The sequence below is a fragment of the Urocampus carinirostris genome, chromosome 20 (assembly GCF_059441175.1).
Source record: "Urocampus carinirostris isolate Australia breed hairy pipefish chromosome 20, RoL_Ucar_1.0, whole genome shotgun sequence".
NCBI classification, from domain to species: Eukaryota; Metazoa; Chordata; class Actinopteri; order Syngnathiformes; family Syngnathidae; genus Urocampus; species Urocampus carinirostris.
This window is the reverse complement of record NC_142368.1, coordinates 6750394-6768577: the sequence shown is the minus strand read 5'-3', so window position 1 is coordinate 6768577 and position 18184 is coordinate 6750394. Positions and strand designations below refer to the sequence as shown.

Here is an 18184-nt window from a genome sequence, read left to right as displayed (position 1 = left end):
TTCTGCCAGGGAAAGATGAGGGTAAATTTTAAACAACGGCATTCTTTTTTTAAGAAAACATTTTTGATACATTAACCTATTCCGTCATTCCTTGCAAAGAAATAATAAAATAAAAAAGTAGATGAAAAAAAGCTTTCCATGAGATAAGGACAGAGGTTGTTTGGCCGTTAACCCGGAAGTAAAATCGATTCATTACATGAACACAACAAACGCACCTGATTTCACCTACGAGTAGGCAAAAAAAACGTAACTGAGAGCTACAATTTATTGTTAAGATTGGTTTTTATCATTCAAACGAAATGTTTAAAAGCATGAAAACATATTTTACCTCGTTTCAAACAGCTTTTGGGTGGAGTTGAAACCGGCGTTACAGTTAACACTACATTCGTGCAAGGGAGGTGGTTGGACGCTAAATAAATAACCAACATTTTCCTTTAAATTCTATTTTTGTTATTTCAATTGATAGTCGGTGGAAACATCGCTGGAAAGTGGAAACAAACCAGGGTGCCATCATTTCCTCCCGCGGTTTGTGATGAGATGAAACGACCTCCAGCGGCAAATACTGGTACTATATACCTCCATTCATTTCCCTTTCTTTTATTTACAAGTACGATTTCAGACAAATTTTCTGATTATTACTTTTCATTTCTATACTAAACGACCCTCTGACAACTCTAAACATAGCATATATTATTTTAATTTGGCTGTATAATTAGAGTAGTTGCCGCTCAAAGAAAGTATTAAGGCACGTAATGTGACTGTCTAACCACAGGAGGGCGCTAAATATTTTTGGTGCATATGTCCACAGGTATACATTGCTTTCTTGAAAATCGATCAAGCAAATAAATCTTTTTTTTACAATGGCGTGTATTTATGAGAATGGAAATCACTCAAAGCATAGGCAATTTTATTGTTTTTTTACACAATCCAAATTTAAGAAGCACATCTACAAACAACAGATACAATCATCGAAAATGCATATGCTCACACTCAAAAACAACATTAATAATAACAATAATAGCATGTGAGAAAACAGTTGCTAGGTTTAAATATATCTAATAGCTGCAGGTACAAAACCCCAAAACAAAAGACTGTTGAACAATGTAACTAACCAAAACAGCAGCACCTAATAAAGCGATTACTTAAACAGACCAGAAGAAGATTAAAAGTGGAATTTGTGACTTATAAGTCTGGGGCAAATCATTTTGAAGCTGAGAGATATTTTGATATGCATTTCTAAAATAAAAATATCTATTACTATGTAACTATTGTCAGTCTTGGCGTGCGTTTTGGCATATTTGTTGACCAACACGTACGTGCGTGATGACGTCACACAATGGAGACTGTCCTACCGTAATATCACAAGTAACAGAGCGACTAAATACAGAATACTAATCTAATTTGGGGGGAATGGTGTAGGATTCTTTTTGGGTTCCTGCGTTTTCAAACACTAAGTGTTCCAATACTGCAGGATAGAGGGATAGAAAGAGGAGAGGGAGTGAGAGGTAGAGAGAGGGATTGGATCCTTACTTTGTATTGTTTTACTGTCAACTTTTGTAGTGAACAAAAAAAAAAGGAAAGCGGTTGCAGATATCTACTTGCCCCGTTGTCTCGGGTTGTGAGTTTGATTTATTTATTTTACACTGCAGTGTTAAACCCATTTTATATTGTTGAACTGTTTACTTTTATTGTGTGAAAATACTAAGTACAGTAGCATATGTCTACTTGAGCAGTTGTCTGACTAGAGATTGTGATTTATTCTATAGAGTGAAACTTAATTTATATTGTTTTACAATTGACTTTTGTTGTGAACAGGTCACTTGAAGTACAGTAGGCTATGTCTACTTGACCAGTTATATCAGGTTGTGAGAGTTATATTCAATGTATTAAACTCACTCTGTATTGTTTACTGTTGGTTGTTATTTTAGTATGTTGTTTACTGTTTATTTTTGTTGCAATAAATATTACAATGTCCTATAACACAACTACCTGTCTGTTCTTCTCTATTCAACGGACTTAAATACTGCTTTGAAAATTTCGAAACTCTTTGACATACAACTGTTTTTAAAAAGTAATGGAAATAGTTACTTTCCCCGGTAACTAGTTACTTTTACTTTAGAGTAACTCAGTTATTAACTTTTTAGAAGTAGTCAGTAAATATAAAATATTACTTTTTTAAAGTAACATGCCAAACATGTATGTTATTACTAGGTTGTAATTATTAGTAGTCGGGTTAAAATAAGATCATTTAACTACTAAAACATCTTGCCTCGTATAAGGGCACTGGTGATTGACATAATAGGTTAATTCCAGAAAATAATTTTAAAATAATTGATCATGTATTTCAAGACACTGATCGTGTCAATTGAAGATTGATTAGTTAGAATTAAAATTTCCTAGAAAATGACAATGACCCATATTGCTACTTGTTTTTGTCCCCTATTTAAATAATTCTCAGTCCATTCAAATTATTAGAGCTTCAAATTAGGGTTTGAAGCTGAGGTAAGGCTTTCAATTTGGGGCTGGAAACAAGGCATAAGGTTTAAACTGTGGGTTCGATTTTGCAAATTAACTATAAGAATTTACTAGAGGTGTTCCTCAAGGGTCAATACTAGACCCATTGCGTTTTTTTTTAAGATTTGTGTTAAAATTGTGATGATAAAATGGCAACTTTTCAGTAGCAAATCTGAAAATACTGGCTAGGGGATTTGGGGGTTTTGTGACTGCTAGCATCCTGCTGTGCATTCTGTTGAGTGTTGGCGGTCTTCTGGAGGTTCATCATGAAGGACGGGCTTTTCCTCCTGGTCTCGGATTTGGCCGCCCCCCTCGGCTGCGGGGCACCCCCCGCATCCGGGACGGCGGGGGCGGACGTGGCGGCGGTCTCAGAAGACCCAGTCTTTCTTGTTTGGGGGCTCAGATAGATCTGCATAGTCACTAAGTGAACGGGGAGACGGGGAAGGAGGTTTCGATGAAGAATGAAGGGGAAGTGTGTGAAGGACAAGGGGAAGAAGTCATAGTGAGATGCCGAAATGAATGACGGGGAGAAAAACAGAGACGCTACTCGAATACAAAATTCATCACTATGATATTGTGAGTGGGTGAATCCTACCTTTGCTGTGTGTCACTCGCCGCATGCCTGTATGGTCACACATATTTCACGTCAGTGTCTTTTCAAATGAAATAAAATCTAAAAAAAATTACCTGAACTCACAGATCCCTCCTTGGATCGACTGCTTCTATTTACAATGAGACAAAAATACAATGTTTATAAGCTAATGACTACAGCAGGGGTCACCAACAGGTTGCCAGTTCTGAAAAAGGCTCATTAGTGGCGGGTCATTGTAATTTTCTCAGAAATTTGATTTCCATCAGTGTCTTATACTACAAGATTAATATTGCCTAAATTATTTTTACAATTAGTCCATGATTTACATTTGTAAATCGCTCAGTGTCCAGATGTTTTGGTGCTCGATGAGCCTTTTTTACCCTCCCACCAATCACTTAGTAGTAACATAGTAATAACATAGTTATTACATATGTTCTTATTTTTGAAATGCGGATCAAACTGGTAGCCGCACTAATCAGTAAGAAAAAAAAGTAGCTCTCGGTTTAAAAAATATTGCTGACCCCTGGACTTAGCCTGAAAGAAAGCACATTGATTATTACCAAACCTATTTTAGGGATTTAAGACAGATTGGTGTGTGTGTGAATGGGTAAGTGTGAAGCACATTGTAAAGCGCTTTGGAAGGTCTTCAGTGACTTGAAAAGTGCTATACAAATGCAGACCATTTACCATTTATGTTATAGTTCAAAGGTAGAGTTTAAATAGGGATTAACAATAATTATAAAAGTAATGACTTCAAAGTTATCGATTCAATAGCAAACAATGAAATTAAATTCTGAACTAACGCTATTTTTGATTTTTTGGTTGTTGCAGTTTTTCAATTAAAGGCACACATCTAATCTTGACTTATCAATACATTGTTTTAATTGATTATAAAGATCATTGTCATTTTAACACAACATCAATAATAAACTGTGTATTTTGTGTGTCCAATTGAATTTATCGTAATGCGAAAAATACATATTTGGGCAGAACATTGTATAGTTTTTCTTTTTTCACAGGTTATTCCTCCAAATAACCCAATTTAATTAGTTTTTCTTATTTGATCATACATTTTCCTCGTTGTTTTTTTTTTTAAATGTCCATGTGGCACCTAATAAATAATTGTGTCTACTTTTATTATTATTTTTGGATTCATTTCGGAAAAAAAAACATGTCTAAACCAAGAAAAACCTAGCTTAAATCCGTCATATTAAATGATCTGGCTAATTTAAATGTTTTTTGTTTTTGTTTTTTCATTTCACTGCGGAAAGTAGGTTAAGTCAGTGTTTTTCAACCCTTTTTGAAACAAGGTACACTTTTATTTATGAAAAAAGTTCAGAGGCATGTTAAAGTTATGTCAAATATTTAACTGCACTACCTCGTAAGCAGATAATTAGTACATAAAAAGAAGAAAATAATACTTAGATAAAAAAGAATGATGTGCTTTATGTATGTTTTTATTTTTGTGCAGTGCAATCTTAAACCGCTTTGTTAAACAGATTAAGTTATTAAATGTACTGTGCTACCTCAAGAGCAGATAATTAGTACATAAAAAGTATATAAATATAAGTATAGTAAAGTATAAAATCTACTGCCACCTACTGATATGGATGACTATTACAGTTCCTCGTCTGAAGATAGCAAAAATACTGAATATTGGCCTGATTTTTTGGGAGAGATAAAATTAGGCAAATTCCAGCGGCACACTAGACAAGTTCTCACGGCCCACGAGTGTAAATCCCCGGCACACTGGTTGAAAAACACTAGGTTAAGTAATAGAAGGAAAATGAGCAAAAATATACAAAACTGTCAACCCTATGTTTGTCTTTATTTCATGTCAAACCTTTCCTTTTGACTAAAAACTTTAAATATAGCATCTAAAAAAAAAGGTAAAGTATACTAATAAAGAAAAATGATTACAATTACCATCATTTTATAAGGTTTATAAGCAGTGTCTGCCCGAGTGGCCGACAACTTTTTCAAGAATTTTTTTTTTTAATCTTTTTTTTTTTATTTCCAAATCAAACGTTTGCTTTATTCCGATTTCTTCGTTCGGTTTGGAAATTTCGGCATTTTGGTTCGTTAGGCAATTTGCATACTCGGCAGCCAATCAGAAGCCTGCAACGAGTAACTTGCTGCTTCTGGACTTTCCCGAGCGTTATAAGATCATTTTCCAAAGTAGACGCATAAAAAACACAAGAAAAATGGATAAGTGGTTAGGAATCAAGCCAAAACCTCAGCCCCAGAAGAAATATTCAAAAGAAGCTAACTAAAATGATGATGCTACAAAACGTAAATGTTCATTAAAAGCATTGTGGAAAGAGGAGTTCACGTGGCTTGTAGTAGACGACGCAGCGCAAACATTGCATGAATGAAGATGAGTAAATATAGGTAACATACTGATGGGAGATGGAAAACAGCGATGTAATATACATGCAATAAATGTTATAGATTTAAAATAAACTTAATTTTGAAGTTCTATTATATATTCTGATAATCAATCCTTAAGACTTTGCAACAACGTTTTTTTTGCGATTAGTCGTCTTATTGTGTCTCAAGTTGTGAAAAATGGGGCAGGCAACTTTTCATAGATGTCTGACCTGGTGTCCGGTAACTTTTTGTCATGAGTTTCAGACAGTATATATATACGTATATATACCTATTTATACACGATACGCAGAGTAAATGTTATTGGTTTTAGATCTGACAACCAAGATACGACTAGTTACAGATAGTGATATCAGTGTCCATACTGTTTTCCTATCTACGTCTGATTTCTCCGCTACACATGTGTTGTCCTCTCAAATAGTTCCTGAAAACAAGCGTACCCCTCTTGCGTGCTTGCGCAGGACGAAGCAGAAGAGGACGGACGTGTTTTGGAGGTCTTGCACGGACTGTCCTTCACGCTTCCTGCTGGGCTCCTGACACCGCTGCACAGAACACAAGTAAGGACCTATTTATATATGTATCAAAAAATGACGGCGTCTTTTGTTACCAATAGGTGTTACGCATGTTTTTTTCCATCCGGAATGAATGGGCCCATTCGTTTTCATTCATTTGTTATAGCTGTGTTATTATTGTGTTAGTAATATGTAATTACCTATTACAATAGCACATTGTTATTACACTGTGTTATTACACTGTATAATAACACAGCTATGATTAGACTGTCCCTGAATGCATCTCCTTATTTGCCGTCCAGAATGAATGGCCCCATTCATTTTCATTAATTTGTTATAACTGTGTTATTATTGTGTTATTAATATGTTATTACCTAGTGCAATAGCATATTTTTTATTACACTGTATGATAACACAGCTATAATTAGACTGTCCCTGAATGCATCTCCTTATTTGCCGTCCAGAATGAATGGGCCCATTCAGGTTCAATCATTTGTTATAACTGTGTTATTATTGTGTTATTAATATGTAATTACCTAGTGCAATAGCACATTGTTTTTACACTGTGTTATTGCATTGTATAACAGCACAGCTATGATTAGACTGTCCCTGAATGCATCTCCTTATTTGCTGTCCAGAGTGAATGGGACAATTTGTGTTATTACTGTGTTATTACTATGTTATTGCTGCATCTCCTTATTTGTTTTTCGAGCTAGCAACGTCTTTGTTATTAGGAGCGAACATTCTGTGATGCCATGTGTCCACGCTAACGAGTAGATGCCAACGAGTAGCTCAGGGGTCAGAAACATATGTAGGGTTGAAATGAAATGAAAATGATCTGCATTTATATAGCGCTTTTCAAGTCAATGACTTCCCAAAGCGCTTTACATTGTGCTTCACATTTCCCAATAGCGGCCGTGATCTGTGCAGCCATGTAAGGCGCTAACCTGCTTATTGGGGGTATTGGGGGTTCAGTGTCTTACCCAAGGACACTTCGACATGTAACACGGACAAGCCGGGATACGAACTGGGATCCCTTAATCCTAAAATTATCGCTCTACCTCCTGAGCTACTGCCGCCCTCGGATTCTGGAAAAGTCTTAAAAAGCATCTATTTTTTATTCTAAAAATAACGCATTGATTGGCATTAAAAAGTCTAAATCCAATTTGCAAAAGTCTTAAACATGTCAAGTCATGTTTATTTGTGACACCCTTAATCAGAAGGAGTCTCAAAGGGCTGCACAGACCACAGATTATTGCAAACCACAGACTATTATTACCCATCCCCTGATCTAAAACCGACATGAGAGCAAGGGAAAACTCAAACAGATTTTTATTATTTTTATTATTTTTATTTTCAAAAATAGATTTTTATTCGTTTGAACTCAAAAGAATTCATGAAAAGGTCATTTTTTTAATGATTCATGATAAAAATGCTCATAAATGTAGTAGAAGAGTTCTATGGAGTTAGTAGTTTTGACTGAGGATCACGCTAGAGAGTAGATAATGACAAGTAGATGCTAAAAAGTACATGCTAAAGAATGGATGCTAATGACTTCATGCTAACGACTACACCAAACCAACCCCAACTGTCTAGTTCACTTATGTACTTGCGTTCTCTTACCAGCGAGGTGGAGTCGGGCTGAAGTTCCTGCAGGTTCCTCCAGCGGGTAGCGTGGAGCTCTTTTTCAAATTGACCGCTGAGGATCCTAATGGGGCTCGGGGCAGACCCAATGACACGGGCCTACCTGTGGAATGACACTCATGTAAATAAAGTTTCTTTTCATATTAATGATCTCCCGTTTCTTGCTAACCTTTAGCGCCCGCCGTCCTCCTGGCGGAAGCGGCAGCCTGATGCTCCTCGGAGAGATTGAGCCTCTTGAGGACATCGGCCAAGGTCATCTTCAGCATCTGGATCTCATCCTCCTGCATCTGCATCCTCTGCTCCAGGTAGGTGAGCCGGTCGGCCACGTCCAAGTTGCTGGCCGCCGAACTGCGGCCGTCTGCGGTGAGGTCATTTTGTCAGGGTTCCATTATGTAACACATCCTTTTGTTTACGTTAGTTCGGGTGATTATGGTTGTGGATTTATGGAATGGATTATTGACAGATGGGGTCCGTCTCCATGACCACATTGAATGTAGAACTGTATAATGTTATCGCTATAACAATTATTTAACTGGGCTATTTTAAGTGTTTAAATAAATATGCAATACCTGTCTTGACTCGTCTTAATACTGTATTTCAATCTAGACCTAGACTATTATATAATTCCCAATTATTTGGCTGGGCTTGGTGTTGCCGGGTCATCTACTTGAGAGAGGTTGTCGGGGCCACGGTTTGTTGAAAAAAGTGCCAGGGAGCCACTTGGGAGTGCCAAAGAGCAGTATGACCGAATGCAGCTCCAGAGCCGTTTGTTCACGAAAGCAGGTGTTTATCAATTTTGTTGGTATTATTTGGGGGTTCTTTGATACAAACCCTACCTAAAGACACTCCCAGAGGCCTAAAGTACTACTGTGTACATTTGGACGCAAATCGATTCAGGTGTTTCGGAGCCTATGACACACATACGAACACGCACGCGCCCAAATTGGGATTTATACAATGGTCTGGATCTCAACTAGATCTATATTTATCCATCCATTTAAAATACTATTTATTATGAATTTCTCACTTCTTTAAATAGTAAAGAATACTGAAAAAACTGTTTAAATCCAACTGAATTTGATAGGGACAGTGTTTAATATTCAGTGCCTGCTAGTGGTACAAAAAACTTTAATTTATAAAAAAAAAAAAAAAATGTTGATTTAAATACTAGACAAAAAAAAGACATGAACTTTCATAAAAAGGTTTTTTTTTTTTAACAAAATCATAGGTCGAGAAATTTGTATTTCTTTTATATAGTAGGATCCCTACCTAGAAGTCGCCGGCATGTTTGTCTGTCAGTTTGCTGCTACGCTCTGCTTAGCACTGGTTTTCGTCCACCTTAGACAATACAGTGCCATGCAGTGGTGTAATACACACTGAGGCTTTACTCTATCAATGTTAAATCGTAAATAACTGTCACGGTTGCCATGGCGCCTAATTGGCCCCGCCTGTGTGGTGCCAGGTGCGGCTCATTGACAGTTTGGCTTTCCGTCTACTTAGGCTCGGTGCTCTCATTCTTTCTTTGTCAGTCCGTCAACAAACCTCTGCCCCGCTAGACGTGGGTTCTGACTCGGTCCTGTTGGTATTTTCTGTCCGGTATTGATCCAGTCAATTTTGTCCTGTTTAATATCGGTTTCCAGTTTCGTTCCCGTCTAGTTTGTCCTCTTTAATTTCGATATCCTGTTTCATTGTCAATCCTGTCTGTCCCGTCCTGTCCGGTATCGACCCCATCCGTCCGATATCTACTCAGGCAATTGGTATCGATCTCGTCGGCCTCTGGCTTCCCGTCCTTCCACGCCAGACCGCTGCCTAGCGTGCATGACTCCCCATTTCCGTTGCGCGTTTGGGTCCTGATCCTGTTCCGGTTCTTGACAATAACTAAAATAATTTCATGCTGTGCGTCATTTCTTGAGATAAAAATGTATATTGTAGAATCGTACTCATCCACACTTGTATTCATACTAATGGACAATTCAGAATCCACAATAAACGTAACGTTTCGGCAACTACCAAAAACTATTCGAAGTAAGCAATGTTGAGTGATAAAAGGCGAATTTCATATATTCCCCTCCACCAGCATTAAAAACAAAGCTTTCTGACCCCCCCCTTTCTCACACACGAGATCCAGTTTCACAAATGAGGTCAAAGCACAGCTGGACACACGAAACCATAAACCCCCAAAAAGTCTTAAAAATTCTACCACGAGAGCCACTGGACGCCGACGAGGAATAACCACGACGCGACTTGTGCGATTTCGCCAAGCTTTCCTCCTCCGCCTTGGCCGTCTTTCTTCTTTTCCTTTCCTCGCGAGAGCAAACTCTTTCGGTTCTCCTGACGCCTCGCCCGGCGCTCGATGACTCTCCATCCATCCTCAGCGGGCCCGGTTTTCGATCCCACCTCGCGGCATCGGATTCTCCGGATACTGAGCCCGCTCCGGTTTCCGCGGCGACTGGTGACACGAACGGGATGCGGTGATGCTTTAAAACCCCTCGCCGCAGGCTTAAAGCCTCAGTATTGGTTTCGAATCGGCCTAAATTGGTGTCTATGTGTGTGTGTGAGGGGGTACAACGATAATCCCCCAGACTGAGCCTCTTTGACCCCGCCCCACCGGCATCGCGCATAAGCCTCATGTCACTGATGTAAAACGGACAAAACGGGAAAAATATAGCGTCTTCATTTTCAACATTTGTGTGACTGGCACAAGAACCATTTTATAAAGCTTTATTTCACCAAGTGACTTTTTAGAATATTAATTTATTTTGCTTCATTATTATTATTTTAAATGGTAAATGGTCTGCATTTATTTAGCGCTTTTCAAGTCAATGAAGACCTCCCAAAGCGCTTTACATGTGCTTCACACTTACCCATTCACACACACACTCACACACCAATAGCGGCCATGCAGCCATGCAAGGCAACTACCTGCTATCGGGGGCATTAGGGATTCAGTGTCCTGCCCAAGGACACTTCGACATGTAACACAGAGGAGCCGGGAATCAAACCTGCGATCTCTTGATCCCAAGACGAGCGCTCTTTGATCATTTCCTTTATTTGTATCTATTTATTTGTATTTTACGTTTGATTTAGTTATTATTACTTTTTTTATTTTTTACTACAAATGTTTATCTTTCATTATTTTATATGATATGATGTTTTTATTTTTTTTTTAATTTTTATTATATTTTCTATTGGAATTTTTCTTTTACAATTTTCATCATTACTTTTTGTTTTTATTATTGTTTCATTTTATTTGTATTGCTTAATTGCGTTATTTTTCATGTGTTTTATTTTTTTGTAACGCTACTTTTAATATTTTCTTGTTATTTTTATTTATTTAGTTTGAAAATGGCTTTTCCTTTTTGTTTTTTATTTGTATCATTTACATATTAATGGTTATTTTTATTTTATTATTTTTATTTTCTGTATTTTTATTGTTCTCTTTTTTATTTTATTCATATTTTTTTGTTATTTTATCTTATATATTTACTTTTTGTTTTTGTTACATTATTTAATGTATTATTTATTTATTTTGTATTACTTTGTCATTTTATATTATACATGCATTGTATTTCATATTATCATTTTATTCATTATGTTATTTTTTTAATCATTAGCATTATTGTTGTATTTTTATTAATTTAATTTTTCATTTGTTTTGATTGTTCAATGGCGTTTTTTTTTATGTATTTTATTTTTTATTATATTTAATTTGTATTAGTTCTTGTCATTCATTCATCCATCACTTATCTCCAATGCTTATCAGAGATCTATGGGTCCCAAAATTTTGTGTTATCGAGGTTGAAATTGTAAATCGGCGACAAATATATAAATGAATATATAAATCTATATATTCAGTCAGTTTTAATCATCACACTTAATTAGTAATACAAAGCAGTTATCACTTCAGATTTTTCAGTTCACAAAAATATTGTACATTATACAAAATAATATTGCTGAAATATTAGTCTACATATTCATTCAGTTTTAATCACTTCAGATTTTTCAGATCATATATTCTTCATGGTTTGCTGTCCCGCCACAGTTGTAATGCCTTCTCAAGGTCCAATTGCAGCAACAGAATTTCCATAGATAATTTGTGGTTTTCGTTGTGCCGATCCGATGTGCTTTTCTGAAAGTTCGTATTGCAAAAGGACTTATGCAATCCAGTTTTTTTGTCACGCTGGGTGCATGCATCACAGAACATGTAGCCTCCATTATCATCCTCCTCATAGCGTAACCAGGAATATAATTGAGTCCATTTTGGTAGAAAAGTCCTTTTCTTGCTCGGAGTATTCTTTTGTTTATTGTCTTTTGTCGAATCGTTCGCTTCAAAACACGTGTTTTCCTTGCCTTCGCGGTCTTCTGAAGAATTTCTCCGCCGTTTTTTGTGCCGGAATTATTGCCGTTGTTACCACTTTCTGTATTATGTTTCGACTTATTACCGACACTGAAGAAATAACCAATTTTTTGTTGATTTGCACCTGATAACAACTGTTTTTTCGGAGGCATACTTCACTTTCACTCGACAACCACCAAAACAATGACGTCATCTCGGAACAACGAGGTCTCGTTTGCCGAGATCCGCGCGAGACCAAAACAACAATGGCGGATCTGCCTGACGAAAAGTTTGGAGTGCGGTAAATCTTTGTTAAAATAAAAGTAATCGGATAATAATGACAATCTGGTGTCAAAAAAGTTGCATCTCGGGGACGTACTTTGATTTGACACGATGCGTCCCCAGCAAAAACGATGCGTCTGGGACGCAGGGACGCGGGTAAACGAGAACACTGCAACTTGTACACAAATGCTGCAGCAACCAATGTAGGCAGACAACTAGTACACTACTAAGAGTGGCAACCTTGTTTGCAAACAATATATTTACTATTGAAAGGGAACTATTTCAATGCATTTCAATGAGAACAATTATTTTCAAGAGCTGTGTCTCGGAACAAATATAACTGGGAAAACAAAGTGGCACCCCGTAATCTGCTTCTGATTTCCTGTTTGTCTCCTCTCTCGATCCGTGACATCATGGGCCCGCACACACACATTCCCCATATGGGGATTGGGATTAGAATAGCACATAATCCCACTCCTGTAAAAGGGAATTAGCAGCCCAAGATCCATCTCAGACGTGCAAAGGCCACATTCATGCAAACATACCAGCACACTTATTTTAATAGCTGCATGTTTTTAAATATAATAATATAAAAACAAGACGTGTTTGAGCTCATGGAAACGAATATTTATCTTTCATTTATAATCTAAGAGTTGAAATTCAATGTTGTGGCTCTTCTTGGGGCGGCAGTAGCTCAGGATGTAGAGCAATCGTTTTAGGATTAAGAGATCCCAGTTCGAATCCCGGGTTGTCCGTGTTACATGCCGAAGTGTCCTTGGGTAAGACACTGAACCCCCAATACCCCCAATAAGCAGGTTAGCGCCTTACATGGCTGCACAGATCAAGGCCGCTATTGAGAAATGTGAAGCACACTGTAAAGCGCTTTGGGAAGTCATTGACTTGAAAAGCGCTATATAAATGCAGATCATTTCATTTCATTCTTTTAAATAGTAGGAAATACTCATTCCAATGGGAACAATGACATGTAAGCAAATTATTTTCCTCAAAAAGCTAAATTTGTTCATGTTTTAGCACGGTTTGTTTCTCCATTTCTGAAGAACTTTGTTCAATACCATTAAAAAAAACAAAAGGAGAAAGGTAAAATATTTAGTAACATAAGAAAGTAACAAAAATATATTGAAAAACAGCAAAACCATCTACTGCTACATTATAAATAGTGGAAAAATACAATTAAAAAAGGAAAAAAATAATGTTTAGTATATATTTAAATAATTTTAAATAATAATATATGTATAGTAAAATGATAAAATAAAAAGATAGATGATGCAATATCTGCCCGAAAATATATGGCTATGTTATTATTTTACACTATTTTTACTTTACAATTACAGTATTTTAAAAATATCAAGTATTAGAATGTGAAAAAAAGACAAATAATGTTACAAAATAACACGAAATAATACAAAATAAAGCTAATAAATAGAATAAAATATATGTAAACTATTAAAGGTAAATAATGGAAGAATAATGGAAGAAAATTGTGAAAAATAATTTCTAAAATAAACAAAATTATCTAGCAAATCAAGAAAAAATGCTAAGGGGTATAAGAAGTCAACATGGCTTGACTAACAATATAATTATTTTACAATGTTATAATTCTACAGTTATTTTGAAATTGATAACATTATTGTTTTAGTGAAAAAGAGTAGTAAAGAAGAACAACAATGTTACAGAAATATAGAAAGATTATTTTGTTAAATAAAAAAAAACAGTAATTTTTTTAAAATATGTAATAGAAAACAAATGTTGTATAATAAAAATAATCCTAATAACCAAAACAATTTGCTAACAAATAAAAAAATATATATATATTGTATATCATTTCATAATAACTTTACAATTGATAATGTTATTCTTTTAGTAAAAAATAGCAACAAAAAAAAATCATGTTACAAAAATATGTAAAGACAATTTAGAAAACTCAAAAACGAAGTTTATTAAATGTCATATTAATTGGGAAAAAACAATAAAGTAATGTAACAAAAATAATCAAATATTCCTAAATAAGCAGAATTTATCAACAAATCCAGAAAAAATAACAATGTACTCATTTTGCAGTTGTTTTACAATCGACAATGTTATTCCAGTGAAAAAGTATAGTTAAAAAAAGAAGAGAAATAATGAACAATGTTATTATATCAATGAGAAAAATATGCAAAAAAAAAGAAGAGGAAAGTTGTAAAATATATAAAAAATAAGATGAAATGTTTATAGTAAAAAACAAAATATTTCTAAAATAAGAATTATCTGCCAAAAAAATAACAAGAAAAAAACACTTAATTATCCTATTCTTGATTCTTTTAAACTTGACTTTTACCCAGTGAAGAATATTTGATACAATAATATATCAAGAACATTAATATACCTCAAAAAAGTAGTTATCTGCTAGAGTAAAATGAAACTTTAACCTGAATATTTCATTTTTCTTAGTATATTTTTCTTCCATTTTTGTTTTATTTGACTTTTTGCAGTGTTTGTCCTTCTCTGGCTAATGTAATCATGAAAACAAAACTGAGCAAAATGAATATTATATTAAAATAAGGAAGATTATTACCTTAAATTAGTATCTTTGGTATTAGGTTATTTGTACATTTTTCTTCAAAGTTTAAATTTTGACTTTTTGCAGTATCTTTGCTTTTTTTCATTGCCTATATTTAAAACCTAAACCATAATGGCGAAACTAAAATAATAAAAGTGAAATCCCAACAAAACCCCTCCAAATATAACACAACCCACCCACCTTTTGAACACATAATAAAATAAATTGTGCATCTACCTGTCATGGAGTCGGCATCAGGGGCCAGTAGGCAGTCGCTTTGGAAGCTCTCCTTCTTCTGGTGGGTTCCGGGGCCCTCTTCCATCCCAAAACCGGGGTCCACCAGCTCCCGAGAGTCCCCGTGGGCACTTCCTGCAGCCATCATGTGGGTCACCTTCCCTTAAAAGCCGCAGGGACACCCCCACCTCCCAATTTCCCTCCCTAACAAAATCCACCTGCACCTTCACAGGCGACTGCACAGAGGCGGATGTCACTCAGAGGACAGATTAAGAGCCCGCTAAGCCATCCCTGCACACAATCCTGTGGGGGAGACCATGTTTATGCCTGCATAGAACATAGAAGTTACACTTTCACAGTTAAAGCACACATTAAGTGAAATAATTGCATTGTTTTAGGGAAAACGTCTCTTTAATGCAAAAAAGACATCTCTAAAATTCGTTTTTGTTTGTTCATTATCTAAATCGGCCCTTAATGGTTTATTTAGAGTTATTTAAAGGAACAGCAGGCGAAGGTTTTGAATCTGACCCCATTCCACACGACCAAAGGCATCTGTCTCACTGCTGCTTCCTAGCGGTGATCTGAGGAAACACAGCTATTTTACAGTCAGGTGTGAGCCTCGATTTTGCACTCAATTTATACATAAACCAACCCCACAAACATTTATTATTTTTCACAAATCTGGTTCCAAGTAAACCAGCTGGCTGCCAGGACTAAAACTCAACCTCTTTGGCGGCAGTAGCTCAGGAGGTAGAGCGCTCGTCTTGGGATCAAGGGATCCCAGTTCGAATCCCGGCTCGTCCGTGTTACATGTCGAAGTGTCCTTGGGTAAGACACTGAACCCCTAATACCCCCAATAAGCAGGTTAGCGCCTTACATGGCTGCAAGGCGGCTATTGGGAAATGTGGAGCACATTGTAAAGCACTTTGGGAAGTCATTGACTTGAAAAGCGCTGTATAAAATGCAGTTCATTTCATGTTTTGAGGCAGACAGGTCCCCTGTAGTTGTACCACCACCCTTCAAAACGGGCAACCTGGCACTTCAAGAGACGGGTGCGAAAGACATTGGACCCCAGGAAGCCAACTGGCTCTGATGGAGTGCCCAGCAAGGCACTAACAACATCTTCTCTGGGATCCAGGTGCAAAAACTGCTGCATCTCGGCCACTCCACATTCAGCTGTCAGTGTCAAGTCAAGTCAAGTCATTTTTATTTGTATAGCCCTAAATCACGAAGAGTCTCAAAGGGCTGAAAGACTTCCTAACACAGGGGTCAGCAACCTATGGCACGCGTACCAGCAGTGGCACGCGAGGGGTTACCCAGTGGCACGCGAGCGCACGGCAAAATATATATATTTCGTTCTGTGTACATTGTTACAAAGAATGACAATACAAAGGAAATTATTATTATTATTATTATTATTATTATATATATATTTTTTTTTTTCATGCGCATTCTCAGGTGAAATTTAGACATGTTCAGTTGTGCACCGTGTTATTTAGAGGCTTTACAGTAGCGCACCTCCTCCTCTGCTTCGCGTGTGTCTGCGCGGCACATTGCAAAAGGAGGAAAGATCCGTGTTTTAACCCACCCACAGAAACACCGGCGCACGATAAATCAACGAATCACGACAGCTCCTCCAGCGAAAAAATCTCGTTCTTTTCAGCCAGCGTGGACTGAGGCTTTGTGCAAAAAAATGACCGTGCTGTTTGTGCATTATGCCTCGAGAGCATTGTAACTCGCACGTCAAGTGTTAAGCATCATTACGAGGACGAGTCTGGAAAGGCGGAGACATTAAAACACATTGTGTCCAGGTACAGCAAACAAACACAGACCCTGAAAACCTTTGTCACTGCAAAAAACCGACACCACTGAAGCAAGCTATCACATTCTTCACTGCATGGCAAAGCACGGAAAAACATTTACTGATGGCGAAAATATTAAAAGTGTGTGTGTGTGTGTGTGTGTTTCAAGTTTTGATAGTTTTAAAATAAGATTTTATTGATGAATGGTATGGTAGCTGTCCATATCACTTGCTTTTGATTGTCGTACATTGTTGATGAAGAATAGTTGAAGTCATGGATGTCTACAGGCCTTTCCACATGTTGCTCACATTCATTTTTTAGTTTGTTGATGAACAAGAATAGTGGAAGATAAATTCGTCAGTTATACAATTTCAATGTATATCTATGATGTATATTTGGACTGGTGTCAAATGACAACTCTGTTGGATATTCAAAATTCTTGTGCGAGTCATTAATTTTGGTGTGGCACACTGATTTACTAGGACATTTGAAAGTGGCACTCTACACCGAAAACGTTGCAGACCCCTGTCCTAACAGATCGTCCACAATCCCTCAAGCTTGAAAATCACTACTCTTCCACCATCACACTCAGAACAGGTTCTCCACAAGTTTGTGTATTGAGTTCTGTTCTCTTCACTCTATAAATCTGACTGCAGCCTGACCCATCCCTCAACGAGCATCATCAAGTTCTCAGATGACACCACCATGGTCGAAATCCTCTCAGGAGAAAAGGAGTCAGACTACAGGGAAGAGGTCAAAAGACTAACGGCGTGGTGTTTAGTGAACAACCTCCCACTGAACATAACAAAAACGAAGGAGATAATCCTGGACTTCAAGATGGGCAGAGCAGAACCAGCCTTGCTTCATCAACGGGTCCATTCCATCAGATTCTCACACGTACAGATCTCGGAGGACCACTCCTGGTTGGCCAACACTGTGGTGATGAGGAAACTCCAGCAGTGACTCCACTTCCTGTGAGTGCTCAGGAGGAACAACCTGAAGGAGAAGCTATTGGATGAAATTGTACAGCACCACATTTGAGAGCATCCTGACATGCTCTGCAGCACAGGATCATTAACACAGCCCAAAAGATCACCGGCTGCCCCCTGGAGGACATTGCCAGCGCTCGCTACCTCAGCAGAGCTGTTTCTGGAGTGCAACTCTTAATTTGGTTGTAACTACACGATGGTAATTCTGATTCTGATATACAAATACGCTACGGCTGTTTTTTAATGTGAATAAAGGTTCAGCGAACGTTAGGAGACATTTTATTTCAAACTATAACTTACATTTAAAGAGACAAATCAATGAGAAATTGTA

At 37.0% G+C, this 18184-nt stretch overlaps 1 protein-coding gene across 3 annotated transcripts; it reads right to left on the bottom strand.

Moving 5' to 3' along the window:
- Positions 1–890: 890 nt before the first annotated feature.
- Positions 891–15321, bottom strand: LOC148346105 (uncharacterized). Of its 3 annotated transcripts, none has more exons than XM_088325316.1 (7): positions 15066–15321; positions 7820–8008; positions 7630–7753; positions 5935–6036; positions 3202–3236; positions 3110–3136; positions 891–2934 (listed from the first exon to the last, which is right to left on the bottom strand). In XM_088325316.1, exons 1-7 carry the CDS (start codon positions 15208–15210, stop codon positions 2675–2677), a joined length of 882 nt encoding a protein of 293 aa, XP_088181442.1. In that variant the 5' UTR covers positions 15211–15321; the 3' UTR covers positions 891–2674. The 3 variants fall into 3 exon arrangements, with proteins under 3 accessions (XP_088181442.1, XP_088181440.1, XP_088181441.1); XM_088325314.1 differs by lacking the exon at positions 15066–15321 and adding an exon at positions 9851–10133; XM_088325315.1 differs by lacking the exon at positions 15066–15321 and adding an exon at positions 9851–10133 and having other exon boundaries at positions 3202–3233.
- Between the last annotated feature and the right edge of the window lie 2863 nt (positions 15322–18184).

Excerpts from the sequence above, each read along its gene's own strand:
- LOC148346105 (XM_088325314.1), bottom strand. The coding sequence starts at position 10,019 with ATGGATGGAGAGTCATCGAGCGCCGGGCGAGGCGTCAGGAGAACCGAA. Across the intron at positions 7,754-7,819 it reads GAGGACGGCGGGCGCTAAAG|GTAGGCCCGTGTCATTGGGT; the intron begins GTTAGCAAGAAA and ends GTCATTCCACAG. Across the intron at positions 3,237-5,934 it reads TGCGCAAGCACGCAAGAGGG|AAGCAGTCGATCCAAGGAGG; the intron begins GTACGCTTGTTT and ends CATTGTAAATAG.